Here is a 23942-nt window from a genome sequence, read left to right as displayed (position 1 = left end):
ATGAGTTGCGCTCCCATAATAATGTCTTAACCATGGATACCTACCTGGAAGAAAGGTAACTCTATAATATGCAAAGACGGAATAATAGATATAAATTAACATAAATATAAACTTATGTATGTCCTTTGCATAAAAACACAAAAATGCCTTTCTCCTTCAAGTAAATTCACATAAAAATGCTTTTTCTTTCCTACACATAAATTCATAAGTTATCACAAAGATAATGGCAATATGGACTTTCTATAGGATTGTATATATATATATATTGGTCACAATAACTTTGATCACACTATTTCATCACTCACCTTTTCAGAATAAAATTGCTGCATTGCTATTAGCCTATTTACAATATGTATAATATATGTACAAATGTAATTATTTTCTACTTATCTCTCACTGAGCTAATGTTGGTTTTTTTTTTACAATTTATGGTAATAAATACCATAACTCATTAATTTAATCACATGTACGTTAAATTCAATATGAGGAGAGTTTTACAAAATTATAACTGTTACATGTTAATGCAACTAGTAAAGTATATCAAGTCTATCTCTCTGTTTAGCATTTGGATCTGTGCTACATGTTCTAGATTAAATGTAAATATATTATGGTGATGATTGTTTGCTCAACATATATATGGTATATAGTACAATAAACATTGTCTAGTACATACCTTGTACATACAACAAATTTTCAACAAACTGGTCAACGTCAGAAACCCACGAGACACCGCTCTATTGATTGTGGGATGAAACCCATGAGTTGTCGCTCCATTGTTTGTGCGACAGAGTAGTGAATTGAGGGTTTCCATCGATACACACCAATAATATATAAACCTACACATACATGTATCAAGACTTGAAGAAGAAGTATGCAGTATTGCCTCTTTGCATATAACAGAGTTAGCTCCCTTGCGGATAGGTATCAGTTGTGAAGTTCTTATTTTATGAGTGCAATTCACGTTGATTTCTGCGAAAAGTATGACGTTACGCTCCCAAACACACGACATATCACAATCAATACCTACCCGCAAGGGCAGATAACTCTGCAATATGGAAATACAGAATAACTCATCCTCATAAATATGTCTCTAATCAGATTTCATGATATGTGATCTACTATGGACCCAAAACAAGAAACATGTGCAAACCAACCACTGCACGTATTAAAACTAAATCCATTTGATTGAGCTTACAGTAAAGTCTTCAGGAAATCATTCACACAAATCATACAAGCACACAAACATACGTAACTATAGTTGAACATTTTATAAGTTGGAAGTTGATCAATTTAAAGATACTTGTTCGTTCATAGAATGCAATAATGGTGGTAAAACCATTACAAATATCAGACACTTCATAGTAACTCTTAATTTCATCTTTAGAATATGTTAAAGCTCATTGATAAGTACATAAAGGAAAATAGAAGCTTACCATACCGGGTAGTGAAAAAAAGGCCAACTTTTTGATAACTGATGTTTTTCAGAAAAAGACATTTAATGCAAATAGTTTATACCCAGGGTATATCCCTGTTGTTCTGACAAAAGGAACTAGATTCCTTCTTCTGGGTAGACTATTTGCATTAAATGCCCAATCATTTCTCTTAATGGTGAAGACAGTTCCACTGTTGATTCTTTTGGTCCTAAATTAGCGAAACCTACAAATCTCATTAATAATCTCCTTATGTTGCATATGAATGTGATGTTTATTTATACAGGGCTACTTCATATAACATATTGCTTAATACATGTACGTATTACATTCATATGTTTTAGAGGTACAAATTTAACATAACGGTAAAACAGTGTAATGCATAGATAGATACATGTACATGAATGTTTGGCTAGGTGAATGGGTGCTGAACCTCATGAGTATTGTACACATCATTGTATTATATATATAGATGATACATTGTTTATATTTCCATATTTCTTATTGACAAATTGTGTCTGACCATGTCAGCATTTCAGGCCAATATCATTAAGCTAATAGAATATATATACACATATATTCTGTATTTGCATATTACAGAATTATTTGTCCTTGTGGGTAGGTATTGATTGTAAAACATCATGTTGTTATGCATGTAATATGATATTTTCAAAGAAAAAACATATCTTTGTAATTACCAATCTGCAACAAGAAATAAAACTCTGTAATATGCAAAGACGGAATACTGAAACCATAAAAAAAGAGTGATATACATAATCAAGACAAGGCACAAACTGGCACGAACAATTAAACTTGTGTACACTTTATATACAAGCACTAATCATCACATTCTACACAACATAATAAAATTCATAATTCATAATTTAACATTAATTTATAAGTCATATTTCATACATATTTATCTCATACCAAGGTGTGTAGAACTGGTTTATCTCATGTGATATATATACTGGTGTTGTCTGAGGCTGTATTCCACACAATACCACATTGTGACCTCACTGTGTCAACAAATTACTGTTTTCTAAGTATACCAGTACTAAATGAACATCAACGTATTCCTTTCTGCTACCCGCAATATACACATAAATTTTTTTTTTTCAGTAAAATTTGAACGTATATTATTTTCAGACACTAAACTGGTATTATTGTAAAGGAGGCAAAAAGCTGCATTTGCATTGATTGAAAATATCAAGCAATTTTCATGTACGTGTATGGAGAATTGACTGGCAATTTTCTTTGAAATCACTATGCAGAATTTTCAAAATTATGTGATAAGTATTTTATTCTTATTTGTAAAATTGTATCAAAAATGTCAAGGTATGAGGCTCAGAGAAAATACTCTTCCATAAATTATCAAGATATGAAGGATAAGGATATTCTACCCTCAGGATATATAATAAAATGTTGCAAAACCCTCAAAAAGCCCTAGGTTCTACAGTGACACTCGCGTATGTTATATATCCCTATGTTTCATATCCATATATGTAAGAGAATATTTTCTTTGCTAGAGACAGCAGGGCCCGGCACCATAAAACTTACTCAGACAATTTTTTTACTCAAGCTTATGGAAAATCATTTACTCGAGTAAAAAATTCTGTCTGAGAATAGTTTTATGGTGCCGGGCCCTGATCTATGAAGCTATAACATGTAAAGGCACAGCAGCAATTCCCTTGATTAATAAATAAGACAATTCTTCTAGAATTGTGTAGCTATTATGGAGAAATTTTTTGAAAATTTAGAAAAAAAATATCTGTATGTGAGTTACTGTATTCGACCCATGTCCCTATAAGCGCCCCTCCCCCTTTTTGAGGCCTCAATTTCAATTACCCAGGCATAAATAAGGACCAAAATACATAAAACGGTATAAATTTGCAATAATTTTGACTTATTAGCACTCTTTTCATTTTTATTAATTTTTTAAGCGCCCTGGGCGCTTATTGGGTCAAATAAGGTACCTACATTTGATATACATTCTTCACATAGGTGATATTGTATGAATCAAAAAGCTTTCATATTGACATTTTGTATTATACAAAAATGTGGATGGAAAATCACTTCATTTGTTATCAATACCTTTGGTGGAATGTTCTTTTCAGCCTGATGCCATAGAGAATTTTAACTCTAATTTCACTTAATTTAACTTATTTTGATTAAGCAATGTATGAAAACCCTGTAGAAGTTTATGTTATATTTTAATAATTAATTTTCTCTTTCTTTCTGGCTTTCTGATTGGCATTTTCATTTTTTCATTCCACGGTGAAAAAAAAAAATCCCGAAACCTGACGTTATCTTGACGTCACAATAGAAACACTGACGTTTCGCATTGATTTGGAAAAAATCAATGGAATCGTACGTGTAAACGTATTTCATTTTAAAGTAGTCAGGAAAATTTATTATAAGCATTGAAGTCACTATTTTTTAATTTAATCGGGTTATGAAATAAATTTTGTTCCCAAACTTTTGTGAGAATCCGATAAGCGATACCCCGATGAAATTAAACAAGAGGCCCATGGGCCTTAACGGTCACCTGAGTTAGAATATATAATGAAACAAATAATGAAACAAATTAAAGACATATAAACACTATATGCTGGGCCTTGAAGTTGGTCAGATTTATAAATTTGACTTTTTAGACTATGAAGAGTATTTGCTTCCATCAAACCTGTGAACTTAGAGGTATTTTTTGAAATTTTAATCATTTTGACCCTGTTTGGTCCTGCCCCTCTGGTCCCCCAGGGGGTCATCGAGGACGGATATGAATGTTAAAATGGCTAATAATTCTAATCAAGTTTGACTAATTTCCTACGAAAATTGGGCAAATAATGTTCACAAATACGTTTTTATATATATAAACTAAAGTAAACTTGACCCCTCCCCAGGGGGTAACGTGAGACCCCAAGGTCATATAATTCACAATTTTTATAAAACACCTTAAGACCTTTCCATCTATAATTATTTGATTCTACTATATCCAGAATTTTAGAAGATTTTTGAAGTTTTAGCCTATTCGACCCTTTTTAGCCCTGTCCCTCTGCCCCCAGGGGGTCGGCCAGGACCAATGTGGATATGATATTAAAATGCTATCTCAGGCTAATAATTCTAACCAAGTTTGACTCATTTCCTATGAAAATTGAGCAAAAAATGCTCATTAATGTGTTTTTCCTATATAAACTGTAGTAAACTTGACCCCCTCCCCAAGGGGAAACAGGAGACCCCAGGGTCATATAATTTACAATTTTTATAAACAAACTTTAAGACCTTTTCATCTATAAAGTGTATTTGATTATACCATTTCCAGAATTTTAAAAGAATATTTTTGAAGTTTTAGCCTATTTGACCCTTTTTTGGCCCCGCCCCTCTGCCCCCAGGGGGTCGGCCTGGACCAATATGGATATGATATTAAAATGCTATATCAGGCTAATAATTCTAACCAAGTTTGACTCGTTTCCAATGACAATTGAGCAAAAAATGCTCATAAATGTGTTTTCCCTATATAAACTATAGTAAACTTGGCCCCCTCCCCAGGAGGAAACGTGAGACCCCAGGGTCATATAATTCACAATTTTTGTAAAAGACCTTAAGACCTTTCTATTTATGAAAAGTATTTGATTCTACCATTTCCAGAATTTCAGAAGAAGATTTTTGAAGTTTTAGCCTATTTGACCCTTTTTTAGCCCCGCCCCTCTGCCCCCAGGGGGTCGGCCAGGACCAATGTGGATATGATATTAAAATGCTATCTAAGGCTAATAATTCTAACCAAGTTTGACTCGTTTCCAATTAAAATTGAGCAAAACATGCTCATAAATGTGTTTTCCCCTATATAAACTATAGTAAACTTGACCCCTCCCCAGGGGGAAACGTGAGACCCCAGGGTCATATAATTCACAATTTTTGTAAAGGACCTTAAGACCTTTCTATTTATGAAAAGTATTTGATTCTACCATTTCCAGAATTTCAGAAGAAGATTTTTGAAGTTTTAGCCTATTTTACCCCTTTTGACCCCGCCCCTAAGGCCCCTGGGGGTCAGTCATAGAAAAATTTTTAATAGGATTAAATGGCCATCTCATACTGATAATTCTGACAACATTTGACTCATTTCCTATTACAAATGACTAAATAATGCGCGCAAAAATGTGTTTTCCCAATATAAACTATAGTAAACTTAACCCCCTCCCCAGGGGGAAACTAGAGACCCCAGGGTCATATAATTCACAATTTTTGTAAAGGACCTTAAGACCTTTCTATCTATGAAGAGTATTTGATTCTACCACATCTGCGAGTAGAGAAGAAGATTTTTGAAATTTTACTCAATTTTACCCCTTTTGGCCCCTCCCACAGCCCCCTGGGGGGTGGGGACCATATAATTCACAATTTTGATTGGCCTTATGCCTTAGAAGGTTTGTGCAAAATTTCATTGAAATTGCTTCAGCAGTTTTGGAGAAGAAGTCGAAAATGTAAATTGTTTACGGACATACGACGCACGACGGACGACGACGGACAAAAGGCGATTAGAATAGGTCACTTGAGACTTCGTCTCAGGTGACCTAAAAATAGTGACTTCAATGCTTAATACAAATATGTGATAGACAAAAGTAACTGTAAAACAAATATTAAGTGTGTAAACGCAGTGCAAAAAATGGAAAATCAATGAAATAATGCTATGCAACTTAACCAGTCATTTCATCACCTTACACAACCATACAGAGGACCACAAAAAAGTCAGCAAACTTCCCACATGATAAATAGTGCAAAACATGAAAATGTTCAAGTTAATGCTATTCTGCGCTGATAGGCTTACGTTTATGAAGATCCCCATTTAACTTCCCTCCATTTTCTGTATTTGTTGTTTCTTCAATAGCGACAGTCTTTGATGAAAGCTCCTGACTCCTTGTATTTGAATTTAAATCACCATTGATCTGTGATACTGGTTTGAAAGAGAGACTGTCATTGTCTACATTGTTATGAAGGCTACCATTGGTGGTTCCATTATGTCCATTCAATTTCTTTGACTTTGATTCATTTTTTTTGGACTCTGCGATTTCTGCCCATCTTTTGAATTTTTTCTGGTACTTGTGAATAGCATATTGTACTATACTAACCCAGAACATCCAACTTATCGAATAAAGTACGACACCAGATATACGTCCAAGAATATCAGTATCTTGTTGGAAATAGAAATACAATAACAAAGACCCTACTCCTATTCTTAGGAAGCCAAAAGAAAATACAAAGGCATGGTCTACAATTTCTCCTAATAAGGTATCATATTTCCCAGACTCCTTTAGGAACCATCGCATTTGTAACAGCGGATTGGTTGCTTCACTTCCAAATATAGATGCAATCAATTCAGTGCCATAGTGTCCTGTAATGGCGGAGAAGGTCAACCCGAAAATACTGACCACATGATGAAGCAACATCACTGGACCTACAACATGAACAAAGGGAGATAACTCTCAAAACTGTGATTCACTTAAACATAATAATACATGTACACTGATACAATTTTATAAATCACTAAAAATAAATCACATATCTATAGAGTAGAACAAATTGTCCCTAATCCTTGGTAAATTCTGATAATGAAAAATTCCCATATATGATATTCAAATATATGTGCATGTCTACCTTAGGTCTTTTATAATTAAAGTCCCAATATCCATATCTTTCTTATTTTTGTCATGATTTAGAAGAATATCGGAAAAAAAATCCTGTTGAAAATCATGCAGAGACAGAACTAAATCGAAGTCAAGATGAGAGATAATGATTCAGAATATTTTGATAAAAATCAAATAAATATTAAACATCGCTAGATGGGTCCCACTTAGTCAAACAAGCCAAAGTTATTAGACATTGTAATGTCACTGCCGAGAACGTCAATGACTACTGTAACTATGTAACGTCTGTCCGAACTCTTCTGAAAACGAATCATGAACTTTGACTTCCTTTCGGCAATAATCGTAATTTCTATGGCGACCAGTTTAAAATGAAGGCATGTTTACATGTATCGACATTCAACAACTGCTGTACCAAAGTTATTAAAAAAATATTATAAACATTCTTAATATATCTTAATTTCAACCACATCTACAAATACTAACAATATCGGAGCCAAATTTAGCTTGAATTTTTGTTGATAGTTACGTATAGTGTGGCTTTAACATAGCTGTGAGAAAGTTTCAATACTAATTAATTTTATATAGACTCACCTTCTGAGCGAAAGTACAAACACCAGGTGAAATCAAACAGGAAGTATCCTAGACAAATCTCTGTAGTGACTAGTTGTAAAGGTGTGCTGGGCCCACCTGTAGAGACAAGAAAGATGGGTTCACAATTCATTGAAATAAAAAAATTATAAAATATGATTTTCAATACATATGAACATTTCTAAATATATAAATAAAATATAATTCAGGTTTCAACATATTCTTTTAATTATGTTAAATAATTGAAGGCAAGAATTAATGAGTATTTGACTTATTTTTACCATTGACAATTGGTTATATTAGGCCAAAAAAAATATCTAGGTTTCAGGTACCCCTACCTACCCTAGTTTTTACCTCCGACCCTAGCTATTTTATCACACTTTTTCAAAACAAAAATGTAGTGTGTGAAGTTTTCAGCTTATATTTTTACAGAAGTCAGTGGTTTCAATATCAGGCGGTACCCGGTACTTTTTGCCGGTTAAACCTGGTTGTGGTACCGCCTGATTTGGGCTAAATTACATTAGATAGCATACAGATGGTATAGAAAAGTACCCCCTGAAATTGCAATTGTACCGCCTTTCCTGAAAGATAATGAAACCCCTGAGAAGTATATATATATATATCCAGATAAAGCTAAATTACAGCAGTAAGATACAAAAGACTTCTAGCCAGCCTTAATCCTGAAAGACAAATTACTTTGTAATGTAGTAATGAAGCAACTGAACCCCTCCTCAAAAAAAAAAAAAAAATGAATAAAATAAAAAAAAATTCCAGACCGACCTACCCCATTTTTTTTAAGTCATGTATCCGGAAACATACATATGTATATAATTTTTTTGGCCTTAAGGTCACAAATAATGAATGTGCAGTACAGCTATCTGGCGCAAGCTTCAAGAAATATTTTAATCATTTGAAGCAGGAAACTATCATATTGATGAAAAATATCTAGAACATCTAAATTAGACGGTCATAGACCTGGTATGATATACCATATTTGCCGTAATTAGCGCCCGGAGCGCTTAAATAACTGTAACAAGGGGAGCACTTATTAATGAACCATAATGTAAGCTGTGAACAAAAAACAAGAGGCCCAGAGGGCCTGTATCGCTCACCTGGTTTGTAATGCCAAGTAATATTCTGGATACAGGTTCATTGTTTATTTTCTGAAGAAATTTGAATATTTACCTCTAATTCCCATATTGGGCCCCACCATTCCTGCCCCCTGGGGGTCAGAGCCAAAATTTATACATGCTCTGTTCCCCTTCCCCCAAGGATGTTTGTGGCCAAATTTGGTTACAATCCATGCAGAACTCTATGACTAGTAGCGATTTATAGGATTTACTTTTATTTCCCCTATTGGGCCCCGCCCCTCCTGCCCCCGGGGGGTCAGAGCCAAAATTTATACAAGTTCTGTTCCCCTTCCCCAAGGATGCTTGTGGCCAAATTTGGTTACAATCCATGCAGAACTCTATGACAAGTAGCGATTTATAGGATTTACCTTTATTTCCCCTATTGGGCCCCGCCCCTCCTGCCCCCTGGGGGTCAGAGCCAAATTTTATACAAGTTCTGTTCCCCTTCTCCAAAGGATGTTTGTGGCCAAATTTGGTTACAATCCATGAAGAACTCTATGACTAGTAGCGATTTATAGGATTTACCTCTATTTCCTATATTGGGCCCCGCCCCTCCTGCCCCCAGGGGGTCAGAGCCAAAATTTATACAAGTTCTGTTCCCCTTCGTCCAAGGATGTTTGTGGCCAAATTTGGTCACAATCCATGCAGAACTCTAGGACAAGTAGCGATTTATAGGATTTACCTTTATTTCCCCTATTGGGCCCCGCCCCTCCTGCCCCCGGGGGCTCAGAGCCAAAATTTATACAAGTTCTGTTCCCCTTCCCCCAAGGATGCTTGTGGCCAAATTTGGTTACAATCCATGCAGAACTCTATGACAAGTAGCGATTTATAGGATTTACCTTTATTTCCCCTATTGGGCCCCTCCCCTCCTGCCCCCAGGGGCTCAGAGCCAAAATTTATACAAGTTCTGTTCCCCTTCCCCCAAGGATCTTTGTGGCCAAATTTGGTCACAATCCATGCAGAACTCTATGACTAGTAGCGATTTAAAGGAAATGTTGACGGACAGACAGACGGACGGACGGACGGACGGACGACGGACGACGGACGCCGCGCCATGGCATAAGCTCACCGGCCCTTCGGGCCAGGTGAGCTGTGAAAAAAAAAAAATTAGCAATATTTTTATTTTTTCTGTACTTCTGGTACATTTCAAAATCTGTAACAGTAAACATGCATGTAAAATTGTATATACCTTTTATCCTTTGAAACGAATTATTATATAAACATGCATGTATATACCTTTTATCCTTTGAAACATAATATTATGTCATATGATTCACATGTACATGTGAAAGAATCATAAGTTCATGTAATATGGGGTACAATGCTGATGTTAGTGGATCACAGGTTGTAAAATATGATTAAATCCATGCATGAAGTTGAGATGGTGGCGTTTATACAACTTTCAACTCTTCTGCATAAAAGGGGAAAGGTACTTATTGGGGGAGGGGCACTAATTACAGCAAATACAGTTTATAAAGTGGTAAATGAAGAGATTGATGTACTGATTATTTTACTAATTTCATACCTAAAATTTACAATACTGTGAAAGCATTTCACAAATGAAACTAACCCTAAAATGATGAATAAAACATTTAGTAAAATTCCTTTATATATTGTTACCAACAGAATTACACATACCTGCGTGAGTGAATGGCCAAGGCCCCTGGACAAAACCACACCAAGCACTAAGTAATGTAACTACCAAAGCATGAACGGCTGTCACCGTGCGACAGTGCCACTCATAGCTCTTCTTGGAGTTTATAAGACACAGGGTGAAGTACATTGTACTCCACATGAAGGAGTAGCAGAGGGCAGTCAAGATCGACCCGGCAGCCATGGTCAAGATGTATCAGATGCTGGTAGTGACCGCAACTTTCCCTGTCATCTGTACAGCTCTGTCCCTGAAATAGATAGGTTATCATACAACAATCTCTATACACATTATAGGCTAAGTAAACATTTGTTTGTTTCCTAATATCATAGGTCCCATAATTTAGAAGTTCAAAAGCAGATTTCAATATATATATCTTTAAATTGTAATATTTCTAATATTTTGTTTGTTGATGGTAACAAATATAATAAGTACTGTACAGGTGCTTAGACCATGGTCAACAATTTTAATTTCGTTCTATATGAGTTGATAAAATTCAAAATGAAACAAGAGGCCCAGAGGGCCTGTATCGCCACCTGGTTTGTAATGCCAAGTAATGTTCTGAATACAGGTTCATTGTTTCTTTTCTGAAGGAATTTTGATATTAACCTCTAAATCCCCTATTAGGCCCCACCCCTCCTGCCCCAGGGGGTCAGAGCCAAAATTTATACAAGTTCTGTTCCCCTTCCCCCAAGGATGTTTGCGGCCAAATTTGGTCACAATCCAAGCAAAACTCTAGGACAATTTATTTTAGCAATTTATAGGATTTACCTCTATTTCCCCTATTGGGCCCCACCGCGTCCTGCCCCTGGGGGGCCAGAGCCAAAACTTTTACAAGTTCTGTTCCCCTTCCCCCCAAGGATGTTTGTGGCCAAATTTGGTTACAATCCATACAGAACTCTATGACTAGTAGCGATTTAAAGAATTTACCTCCATTTCCCCTATTGGGCCCCGCCCCTCCTGCCCCCCGGGACCAGAACCAAAATTGATACAAACTCAGTTCTTATTCTCCCAATGATATTTCTGGCCAAATTTGGTTACATTCCATGCGGAACTCTGTGACTAGTAGCGATTTAAAGGATTTACCTCTATTTCCCCTATTAGGCTCCGCCCCTCCAGCCCCCGGGGGGCCAGAGCCAAAATTTATACAAGTTCTGTTCCCCTTCCCCCAAGGATGTTTGTGGCCAAATTTGGTTCCAATTCCTGCAGAACTCTATGACTAGTAGCGATTTAAAGGATTTACCTCTATTTCCCCTATTGAGCCCCACCCCTCCTGCCCCCGGGGGGGAGTCAGAGCCAAAATTTATAAAAGTTCTGTTCCCCTTCCCCCAAGGATGTTTGTGGCCAAATTTGGTTCCAATCCATGCAGAACTCTATGACTAGTAGCGATTTAAAGGATTTACCTCTATTTCCCCTATTGGGCCCCGCCCCTCCTGCCCCCAGGGGGGCCAGAGCCAAAATTTATACAAGTTCTGTTCCCCTTCCCCCAAGGATGTTTGTGGCCAAATTTGGTTCCAATTCCTGCAGAACTCTATGACTAGTAGCGATTTAAATGGATTTACCTCTATTTCCCCTATTGGGCCCCGCCCCTCCTGCCCCCGGGGGGGTCAGAGCCAAAATTTATAAAAGTTCTGTTCCCCTTCCCCCAAGATGTTTGTGGCCAAATTTGGTTCCAATCCATGCCAAACTCTAGGACAAGTAGCGATTTAAAGGATTTACCTCTATTTCCCCTATTGGGCCCCGCCCCTCCTGCCCCCGGGGGATCAGAGCCAAGTTTATACAAGTTCTGTTCCCCTTCCCCAAGGATGTTTGTGGCCAAATTTGGTTCCAAATCCTGCAGAACTCTATGCTAGTAGCGATTTAAAGGATTTACCTCTATTTCCCCTATTGGGCCCCGCCCCTCCTGCCCCCGCGGGGGTCAGAGCCAAAATTTATACAAGTTCTGTTCCCCTTCCCCAAAGGATGTTTGTGGCCAAATTTGGTTCCAATCCATGCAGAACTCTATGACTAGTAGCGATTTAAAGGATTTACCTCTATTTCCCCTATTGGCCCGCCCCTCCTGCCTGGGGGATCAGAGCCAAAATTTATACAAGTTCTGTTCCCCTTCCCCGAAGGATGTTTGTGGCTGATTTTGGTTACAATCCATGCCAAACTCTAGGACAAGTAGCGATTTAAAGGATTTACCTCTATTTCCCCTATTGGGCCCCGCCCCCTCCTGCCCTGGGGGGTCAGAGCCAAAATTTATACAAGTTCTGTTCCCCTCCCCCAAGGATGTTTGTGGCCAAATTTGGTTACAATCCATGCAGAACTCTAGGACAAGTAGCGATTTATAGGAAATGTTGACGGACGGACGGACGGAGACGGACGACGACGGACGACGACGACGGACGACGACGCCGCGCCATGACATAAGCTCACCGGCCCTTCGGCCAGGTGAGCTAATAAAACCATTGCAGTATATATATTAATACTACAAAAGTTGCTCCACCGCCAACAGAGCATAAATGATATTCATCATTTGAACAATAATTGGTGTTTAATCGTGTATATATATGTCTAATTAACACAAGAAATTATATAAAATAATTCATTTTGACATTGGTGCATGCGCAATTAGTACTTCATTCCATATAGGATATAGTAACACAGATTTTTTTTCAGGATGCAATTAATTATTTTTCATATTTCTAACTTAAAGTAAAATTAGAAACTCAAACTTTTCAATGGTGGTAATGGTGTGAAGTAATAACTTTTGCAACTGAAGAAAACTACTAAATCATCTGCTCCTGTTTTTGATAGCGGAAAAATACCATTTGTCAGCGGTGGAGCATCTTTAAAAACGGGCTCCAAGTTTAGGTATGGCTACCAATTGCAAGTCTCAAACCATTAGACCAAATCCGATAGAATTTTGAAGGATAATATGATCAAAGCTTTTGTGGTAACATGACCACTCATCATGATCAGGACAGTCTGACCAATCAGGATGTATTAACAGGACAGTCTGACCAATTAGGATGTATAAACAGGACAGTCTGACCAATCAGGATGTATTAACAGGACAGTCTGACCAATCAGGATGTATTAACAACTTAACCACAAGTTACCACAGATTTTCAGTAGCAGATTTAGCTTTTGTCACTTATCTTTTTTTTAATTCAAAGAGCTAGGAATTGAAAGTGTCTGAATTTGAGTATATACTAATAGTATGATTTACATGCATGAATTATCATTATACAAATTAATGATTAACCTATACAACATAAGATAGCAGACCTTTGAACAGCTATGCAGTGTACAAATATGTACACAGAAAGGTCACCTTGTCAGCTGATAGTACAATGTATCATTCATAACTGTTGTGATAATTTACTGTAACTAAAAATAGTAAAAGTAATCCATATCCTTATTAATTAGTCAGTATTTTGTCATGGTATTAATTCTTAAATTTTTCAGATTTATAAATCAAAATTATTTCCAGTGTAGCTAACATGTAAACATGTACATGTACACAAATCTTTACATATTTCTGTCCTTGATGGAAGGTATATATTGATTGTGACATCAAGTGCTAGCGAGAGCAACATCATGTTTTCACAGAAGATGAAGACAAGTGAATTTTGCACACAAAATGATGATGTCACAATAGATACCTACCTGTAAGGAAGATAACTCTGTAATATGCGAAGACGACTGATAAAAATATTCATCCATATGAATCACACATGTTCAGTATTATAACTAAATGAAGGGCGTGTTTATATCCCAGCTGAGGGCAAGAAGCTACCATATTCAACCCAATAATATAAGCGCCCAGTGCATTTCAAAAATTGAAAAAATGAAAAGGTGCTAATAAGACAAAATTATTGCAAATCTAGACATTTTTGTGTAGTTGTGGTCTTTATTCATACGTTAACAATTTAAACCGAGGCCTCAAAAAGGAGGAGGGGCGCTTATAGGGACAAGGGCACTTATTGGGTCGAATACGGTATATAGACACATGTACAAATTCCACAAACCTACATGATCCCAAAAGTCTTCTACTTGCTGAATAGAATATTCAAAATCAAGTCAATATATTTATAAGTTCTTATGCAATGTTAGGCCGAGATACTCTGGCCCTGACACCAGACTTATAATTAGTCATTATGACAGTTTGATGTCTGGTGTAGGGCCATACCTCGGGTCAATGACGCAGCAAAATTTATTTTGACTCACGATCTTTGCATGCTGTGTGTCAATCTGACGCTTTACATTTTTACAGCCACTTGACATGCAAGTAGCTCAATCAGTAGAGCATCTAGTTTTTGAGACACTTAAGACACATAACAAGGGATATGCAAACTTGTGAGTTGTTAATTTTGTCTTCGGAGGACAAAACTAGGAAAAAAGAAGGCCGATCATCAGTGGCTAGATAGCTCAATCAGTAGAGCATCTGACTAGTGTTTGGAGGTCATGGCATGAGTTTGAGTAGCTGCAATGATGTACCTCTGAACGACGGACAGCTGATTTCTTACAGAACAGGGACGAAGTAGAGTCAGGTTATGATTATTTGTTGTAGGGTTTGAACCTGATCTAGACATAGGCTGCTACATTTTCTTCTGTCCAGAAATGTTACAATATTTCATTGGATTACCTTGGGTAAATATATATGTAACGTGATGTTTCAGAAGTGTCTTATGCTAACATTAAATAACTCTTATTTATTTATTTATGATCGGGACATTTTGTACCTTGCATAATTTTTATAAATAACAATTAGTATTATCAGAAATATATCTAGTTATCTACATGAATGTTTATGGTTTCATGCACCTTTAAAATTTTATATTCAGGCATAGGTTATCAAAATCTAAATATATATAGATGCATACCCTGCTTTTGCTACGAATACTTCAATATTTGGCACAATTTGTTGGTATAACATTACAATCAATTATATTTTTCAATTTAGAATTCAGGACATATGAATTATCTGGGTATTAGCTAAGTGTTAAACAAAAGACAAGTAATGTTTAATATTTTATTTCGTTACAGTACAGAAATCATATTGCAGGAAACATTGTCTAGAGATATGTACGCATAAATGGCATTTTAAAAACAAACTGAATAAAATTTTTGAAAAATTGGTGTGTAACATTAAACCACACAATGAAGATAATCCTAGTAATGCCCCACGTACAAAGGTCAGCGTGCATGCCGAGACCAGTGTGAAGCCATAAGTCTACTGAGAACTTTCACGTTTCACTCAAATGTAACGGACATCACACCGGTTTCAGAAGTGTTTTTCCTCCATTTAAAATACTTTAACTGGAAGTCGTGAAATTCAATGAAAACATACACACAATGCTTAAAAACTCACCAATGACACGAACCTCTCAATATTTTTTAAACAACAGTTCATGTGATTATCTTCTAACGATAGTTGCTCTGTTTACTTTCGATCAACACTAGCAACCGGAAGTCACAACCGGGAGGTGCTATACGGAGTGAATAATAATTTCCGTATTGGTTAGACAAAATAGTTAGCGTGTCAAATGATCACTTTGAATGTTTTAATAGTATATGAAATATGTTTAGAGATTTTTTTTACTATAATATAAAGTTAAATATTCATTATTTTGTTTGGCCTACGTATGACGTCACAGATATGAACCCTCACCATGACAACACTAACAGGAAGTTTCTTTACACCATTTTTCAATTTTGAGATGGAGCTTTGAGCAACAAGAATATATTGGGATTTGGGAAGGGGAACTTGATTCTTTGTGGAGAGAAAGAGACACAGACAAGGATTTAAGGTAATTTTGATACCGTTACACTGTAGCAAAAGCAATTAGCTAGCAGACATATTTTTAAATGTTTATTTTTGGTCATGATTCAATGAGGATCCTGTCTTAGTACAGTAATAAATGCCAGTCATTGGGTAGGATCTACGCACATTTGTTTCCAATTTGGTAAACGTGGACATGTACATGTACTATATGACCTGATTATCTTACTACATGTGCGGTATAAAAATACATCATTTAACTATCAGATTCAATGATTTTTTTGCTATGATGATTCAATTCATGGCCAATATTAGCAATTGATGCTAAAGTACGACCATTAATTTGGCATTAGAAAAGCTCACAGGGATCTGGAAATTAATATACAGTTTATGTATATAACCCATCAGAACATTTGGTATCATATCTTCAAGGGTGACAGTGTTTGTGTGAGAGTATCCATAGACTGTTTAGAGGTCCTAGGGGTTTAGATTGTAAAACAAATATAATATACGCAATGTTATGTAGCGTATAAATGTTAATGATTAATCATAAAAAAACAAATATCAGACTACTCTGATTTAAACAGACAAAAAAAGTATTTATATTAAATCATTATTAGATTCATCAAGAGTCATAAGTAATTGATTTAAAAAAAAAGAAAAATTATACCTATTTTATATCTTTTTTTTTTCATGTACTCAGAGCCACAAGGGAAGATGACAACAGCTGAGAAGCTGTACTGGCGGCGTAAATTGCCGCCAGGCTTCCAATTCTATATGGAGTCACTTGCCCGCAGTGTCATTGGAAATCGCCCAGAATCCATTTATGAGTATGCAGCTGTGTATTTGGAGGCGAAAATTGTTGAAAGAAATGGTGAGACATGCATTGATGGTTGCCTTATATAATATGATGTAAACCACTTGAACTAACCTATATTATTATATATTGTAAATTTTGAAATGTTCCACTGCAAACAGAGCATGATTGGTGTTTACTCATACAAAAAATAGTCTGAAATGATTTGTTTTGCTATTAGTGGATGTGCAATCAGTACTTCATTTTATAAAGTATAGTTCTATGGACTTTTTTTAGGAGACAATGAATTGTTTCTTACATTTTTATCTTGAAGTAAAATAAGAAACTCAAACTTTTCAATGGTGGTAATGATGTAAAAGTAAGTAACATTTGTTGTAATGGAAGAAAATAGAAATTTGTATGCTCCTGTTTTTGATAAATAAAAAAAATACCATTTAGCAGTCAATAGGGAAGCATCTTTAAATGATAATAGTAATAAAAAAAGTAAACAACAATAGTATATTGAAATGCTCAAATTAAAAAAAAACAAAAACATGAGTACTCATGAATGCATTGGTAAGAAAATTGTGTATATATACTGCATAAGGTAAAGACTGTTTTCAACATGGAAAAATGCTTTAGAAACCAGTGTTCCTGTATTTTTCAAATTAATAATACATGCATTTTATTTAAGATTATAAACTAAAGGCAGCTCAAAACTGTTCAAATCAATTCAGCTAATGCCATACTGAAATAAAAAAGCATTTTGTTTTAGGAAATCACTGATTTAAAGTTTTAAGCTAAAGTTTAAAGTTTTAAGCTTTATGTAGTTGTAGTCTGTAACATAACATATATTGGTAAAATCATTTCTTTTAGCGTTTTAAAATACAACCTACACTTAATCCTAAACTTTCCAGTCGGAGAGACCACAGAGAGGAAGTTGTTCCCTCTGTGCTCCGAACTGGACACACATATTTTACACATTCCTATCTATTAAGAGGGGAAGATCCTCCTACATGCCATGCATGTGATTCTTCTCTCACAGTGGGGCATGTTTTATTGCATTGTATTGATTTTAAACACATACGAGGTAAGTATTATGATGTCTCCGACATGTACACTTGTTCCATGTCGTGAGACATAATCATATTTTCAACTATCTCCAAGAGATCGGCATTTTTAACAAAATTTGAACGTTTTCTCATCTTATCTTATCATAGTATCAACGCAACACTCATCCATTTCATCAACATTGTGCATGAGCTTTCTTATGTGTTTTAGCCAAAACTATTTTATTCTATACAACTCTTTTCATTAAATCAACATTTACAATTTTGTTTTAGTTTTACTTGTCTTTTTCTTATCCTGATCTTTTAGACACAGTCCTTGTTTATATCCTAATACTAATGCCTGCCTTGCAGTTTGGCCCTCAATGACCTTAGTTGTGAATGGGTCGTAAAACTCAAACAAACAAACAAAATTTAGCATAAGTAAGAATATGAAACACAAACTTGATCTCTTTTAAAGATATAATCAATTTCAAGCCACATGTATACATTGTAAATCTTATGTTTATGTAACACGAAAAACAATACACTGTACATTTACATCTATTAGCTGATGTTACAAAAGGATCACTTCAAATAATTTTAAATTAAAACACCAAGTCAAACTGTCAATAGGACCAGCAAATATTGAGATTGAAATCGACATTGTTTGTTTATTTGATTAGCTGTTTGTTTAATTAGATTAACATCCTGTTAACAATCGGACTATCATGTATGCAAAAGTAAAACATAAGAAAGGACCATTATAGGGTATAGTTATAAACAAAAACCAGTTTCAGTGAAGATTCCCAAAAGAAAAAAAAAGTATCCTAAAATAAAAGAATTTCTATCTCCTAAAAACGAGTATAAAAGTGACATTTGGTTTTGCCTTTTAGTTATTAGTAGGTAAACTATATTTGTGAAGTACATATACAGTATTCACATGCATGTGTACACACATTGTATATTGATTCATATTATAGAGTCTAGACAGGAACGAAAATTCTTGCATTTTAAACATTTAATTATCACTTCAAAAGAACAGTAATTGACTTAGTAATTGACTATAACTTTTAAGGAACCCAAATATCTTTATATTAATTTTGTGTAATAACCAGCATGATATTGTCAAACCCCTTTATAAAGTAAATAAACTAACCCGCTACTCTGGTATACTGTCTCATTTCCAAGTAATCATCACTACGTGCACTTTTATTAGGGATTATCTCCCTTTCATTTTGAAACGCATGTGGATCAATGAACGATTACAATATTGCATCATAAAACCTAAGACTCATCCCATATGGACAAAAATTCTAGCAACAAATCAATGTCCTGACTTATCAAAATAAATATTTTCGTGTGACTTTCCGGGTTATATAATGTTTGCAATTTATTAATCTTTCTTTGTTTTATGTTGTATATATATATAACACTGAATGAAACAGCCGTCGATAAAATGCATATTGGAGCTAAGTATGTCAATAAAGTATGCATTAAAATTAATGACTGATTAGCTTTTATCCCAACAGTTTCAAAATTGTTATCTCGAGGAAATTCCGGACTGAAATTGATCACGAAATCCCTTAGGGACAATCATGCTTTGTTCACGTAACCTAAATTAAAATGCCAAATGATTATATAAGGACAACTACATGTACATTTTTGTAACTGGTATATACGAAAACCAAGCCTGCAATACAGGCTTGTTGCATGGGGACTTCCAACTAGAGATAGCAGAGAGTAGATCCATATGGTCTGCAAGATTAAGCATTTTCAGCTTCAACTATACAATGTCTGCTTTGCATGGAATTCATGTCTCAAACGAGCAGTTTACATGGAATTATAACAATGATGTCAACAAATAAAAAAATTCCTATCAATTGACTATGATTAATTGTTAGGTTTTGTTTTGTTATTATATTTACGTCCTATTAACAACGAGGGTCATGTAAGGACGGCCTCCCATATATGCTGTGTGTAGCGTGTGTGAAATGTGAGGTGCGTGTTTGGGGAGGCTGCGGTATATTAGTGTTGTGTCTCCTTGAATAGTGGAACTCTTGTCCTTTTATAGAGCTATATCACTGAAGCATGCCGCCGAAGACACAGAGCAACAGACCTCACTCGGTCACATTATACTGACAACGGACGAACCAGTCGTCTCACTCACTGTATGATTAGCGCTAAGCAGGAGCAGACACTTGTAATTTACGTAATACATATACAATGATGTACAATACCACCACACTGTGTGGGGACATCTGAAAGCACCATCAAAGTAGGCACTTTCTGATGACTTCAAATATTAGCAAATCGGCCCTTCATGAATGAAACATTGATATAGCTTGACGAAGTATTCCAGTAAAGAAAATCAATCTCCTGCCTTTTATTCACCACTAAGGACATTCGCAAGGGAATGCTCGTTTATACTATAGCATACACTCTTATTTATGTGAATTTTCATTTATATGTGTTGTGGCATTAATGGTAACTGTCATATAAAACAGCTCTGGACTGAATTTGAAATCATTTACCTCATAACCCATTTCGTCATTTTCTTCTCGACATTACACTAAGTTTCTTCTTCATCATCATTTTATGTCTTTTTCTGATGTTTTCGGGATAGTCTGAACTTTACCGTAATTGCATCGTTTTCAGATGTTCGTCAATACTCAAAGGATCAGCAGATCATTTAGTCAGGTTAAATGGGAAGTTATAAAAGTACATTATTCGTCTGTTGTCCAAAACAAGCTCATAAAACCTTTCTTTCCCCTGATTATAAAATAAAGTCAATCGAGAAAAAATATATTTATTTCCCACGGTTTATCCCATCCGAAATGTCAACTTAACATTAGTTACAAACAAATTTCGAAAAAAGGGTATCAACAATGCAATAGTACATGAAATATATAACCATGCATGTTTTCTACAGTAATCATGGTACTATTGGCTTTTTTTATTATTAGGAAATATTACATGTACATTGAAATATCTTTGCGTTAGCATTACAGAGAGTTAACTAATATCACATTTTCCCTCCCATATAAAGCTGCCTACAAACGCCTTCCTGAGATGTCCTACTTGAAAAATATGGTGACAAGGAAAGAGAGCAGATCAAGTGCTACTGCTGCCACAGATGAACAGCAAGGTATTTACAGTAATTTATATGAACTGCCATACTATCTGTCTTCATATGAAGTAATAATAATTAAAGAAAACCCCCCCCAAAAAAAAAAAAAGATTCCTTATCAACCCTTTCTTTTACAAAGCAGCTGTTTTTGAGATTTGACTGCATTCATTGCCACGGTAACGATGTCCGGTGCACTCATACTTTATACAAAGGTGACATATTTGCTAGTTTCAGCAATTTCTCTTTCATTAACAGGATTTTACGTTCAGTATGTTTGTCCTAGAAACTGGAATTATTAGGATGAACGTGACAATCAAAATATACTTGGCACTTTTATGAATATTTTTCAGATGAAAATAACTTTCGAACTTCTGCCTTATTGAGTGAACATGTGATATGAATGTTAAACAACTTCTTTAGAAGTAAACCTGGTGATATGGATATTCATAGAATCGTAACAGATTCGAAGGATGAAGCAGTTGATCGTTATAGCTTGGTATTAGACGATGATAAGCCGGATCTGTTACTAAGTACAATGTACTTAAGTATATTGTTTACACGTGATTGTTTTGTCCTAGCTCTCCGATTTCTGTCAACATACGGGACAGATATGAGACGTTACATTTTCCCCGATGTCCTATTGGTAGACATAATTACCTAAATGTATCCCGTGATGTGACTATATTAACCTAGAAGAAAATAATTTTGAGAAAAAAATAGATATAGACATTGTCCTAAACGGATGATAAACTTCTGGCAATTTTCAAAACAAAATTAGATAAATCGATTCGATAATACTATCGACATTAAAGATGACATGTCACAGCATCCAGATACTAAGTTGTAAATATGAAAAAAGACGTAGCTCAATTGAAGAAAAACATAAAAATATGATATATATTGGAACTCTAATTCACATTAACAACAATTAGACCTTATCCTTTTTAAACCCCTTTGATTTGCAGGTGTAATATGGAGACCACCCGGTTGGCATTTAATTATCAATATGGAGAAAAATATCATTTTCGAATTCATAACTTTTGACATATATAGGTGATACGTCACCATTAGTGTATACTTACCCGGCCGATATGATCTACATATGTACGTGAAATACATGTTTATAGCGTGTTTTGAAGGATGCACTGATCAATTTAATAACCCGAAAGCAGCTTTTCGCATGCTGAACATGCACATGCTATATGGATCAGTACAAAAAGCAAGTCTGGCAGATCTATATTAAGTAGTTACTTAAAAGTGTATGCATTACGTAATGGCTTTCGATGGCCTTACCTGTGTGTTTTATTGATTCTACGATATCAGACAGTTCTGCAGGCAATTAGTTGGTGACACATGCAAGGAAATCCAAATCATCACACAAAAAACAAATAAAAATATCATTGTACAAATAAACCACACATGGGAATGTAGGGAGATCTACCGGGACAATGTTCTGCTTTGTTTTATGTTAAAATTCACATACACAACACGTTTAATCGCAACGTATATACACATGGTGACTAGCAAAACACTGATCGGAGGAAGGAGATATTTTTGCAGGCAGCATATACAGTGTACCACAGCAAGGCTTTTGAATTATCTTCCCTTCTCCATTAAGCACGAAAATTATTGCCGGGTTAATCATACGGCAAACTCGTGCACTGAGTACTGATTTACATCAGTTCTACTTTAGGGAGACTTTTGTGTGAAAAGTTCAGTTTCAAATACAAACTTTCCGACATGGGGATACTGTTTTCAAAGTTCCGGTCTGCTCCATTGGCCACTGGTAAGTAATGCTATATTCATTTATGGTAGGTGAACTAGAAGTACTCCAGCTACGCATAACTACATGTATACAAAGTAAACATCTAACGTATTGAATCTTATCAGCTTCCGCCTAGAACTTAGTATAAAATTTGTATTATACAATCGACACAGGCAATGTCATAAAAGGTTATTCATTTATATGTAAAACAGACCAGTCTTACATCCCTATTTTTATGATGATTGACACATTTCATCAAATTTGATTGGATAGGACGGCTTTTTTCTCAAGCCTGAATTCCTTCATCTAACAAATTTCAGAGATTTTTTAAAGCAACATGTGTATAGGCAATGGTTTATTTTATACTAGTAAGCAATTTCTCTAATCTTATGGGTTAACATTATCATAACGGCACTATTGATAAATGCACGTGTATGTGCACATGCCTTAGGTACAACAGACACGAGATATTCTGCAGCTACACGTGTCGAACCGTCTATCTGACTGTATGCTGTATAGTAAGAGAAACAGATGTTGATACGGAGTTCCCAAACTGCCTGATGAATCACACTTACCCTTAACATATTACGACTGTCCATTCGACTACATTCAACTTCAGTTACCTTCATACGGTTTTCTGAAACTATCTGCATGCACTGTACACTTTCTGTACTAACTCAGGTTGAGATAGGAGTGGTACGGCGTTTGCTGCTATGGTAAAAAGAGGAATGTGTCACTGCCGGGTTCTTTGGTAGAATATCATAAGTTTAGGCGGTCACCTACTATTTTCAGTACCTCCTAATCTCCGCCAACAACTTTAAAACATTTCCCCCTAGTTAAGTTATATAATTATAGACCGTATCACGTAGATAGCCAATACATATTTTATTTTGTTTTGGAAACATATTGCCATTATATACGTTAAATGACTAAAGCCTTTGTACCTTCACAATACATTGTTATTAAAGAACAATCTATATGGTAATATTATCTTAGTTAT

General features: G+C 35.4%; 2 protein-coding genes across 6 annotated transcripts in view; one reads left to right on the top strand and one right to left on the bottom strand.

The window, feature by feature from the left end:
* Positions 1-2237: 2237 nt before the first annotated feature.
* Positions 2238-23642, bottom strand: LOC138317370 (TLC domain-containing protein 5-like). 3 transcript variants are annotated; one of them, XM_069258988.1, is made up of 4 exons: positions 23518-23642; positions 10423-10685; positions 7658-7753; positions 2238-6876 (listed from the first exon to the last, which is right to left on the bottom strand). In XM_069258988.1, the coding sequence occupies exons 2-4, from the start codon at positions 10619-10621 to the stop codon at positions 6227-6229; spliced, it is 945 nt and encodes a 314-aa protein (XP_069115089.1). In that variant the 5' UTR covers positions 10622-10685; positions 23518-23642; the 3' UTR covers positions 2238-6226. The 3 variants fall into 3 exon arrangements, with proteins under 3 accessions (XP_069115089.1, XP_069115087.1, XP_069115088.1); XM_069258986.1 differs by lacking the exon at positions 23518-23642 and adding an exon at positions 15795-15915; XM_069258987.1 differs by lacking the exon at positions 23518-23642 and adding an exon at positions 15808-15893.
* LOC138317369 (streptococcal hemagglutinin-like) overlaps positions 16075-23942 on the top strand; it is a 31446-nt gene continuing 23578 nt past the window's right edge. For 2 of the 3 annotated variants that reach the window (XM_069258982.1, XM_069258981.1), the window contains exons 1-3: positions 16075-16233; positions 16909-17079; positions 21097-21195. In XM_069258982.1, the coding sequence (XP_069115083.1) occupies positions 16923-17079; positions 21097-21195 (256 nt within the window). In that variant the 5' untranslated portion in view covers positions 16075-16233; positions 16909-16922. Of the gene's footprint in view, positions 16234-16908; positions 17080-21096; positions 21196-22712; positions 22964-23942 lie in introns of those variants that run through there. The other variant, XM_069258983.1, reaches the window with a different exon arrangement.

The sequence above is a fragment of the Argopecten irradians genome, chromosome 3 (assembly GCF_041381155.1).
Source record: "Argopecten irradians isolate NY chromosome 3, Ai_NY, whole genome shotgun sequence".
NCBI classification, from domain to species: domain Eukaryota; kingdom Metazoa; phylum Mollusca; class Bivalvia; order Pectinida; family Pectinidae; genus Argopecten; species Argopecten irradians.
This window is presented reverse-complemented; position numbering and strand designations above follow the sequence as displayed.

What these genes read in the sequence shown, in the direction of transcription:
- LOC138317370 (XM_069258988.1), bottom strand. Translation starts at nt 10,621, where the DNA reads ATGGCTGCCGGGTCGATCTTGACTGCCCTCTGCTACTCCTTCATGTGG. An exon ending in TTGGCCATTCACTCACGCAG is followed by an intron (nt 7,754 to 10,422) that starts GTATGTGTAATT and finishes TTGTCTCTACAG; the next exon opens with GTGGGCCCAGCACACCTTTA. An exon ending in TTTGTACTTTCGCTCAGAAG is followed by an intron (nt 6,877 to 7,657) that starts GTGAGTCTATAT and finishes TTCATGTTGTAG; the next exon opens with GTCCAGTGATGTTGCTTCAT.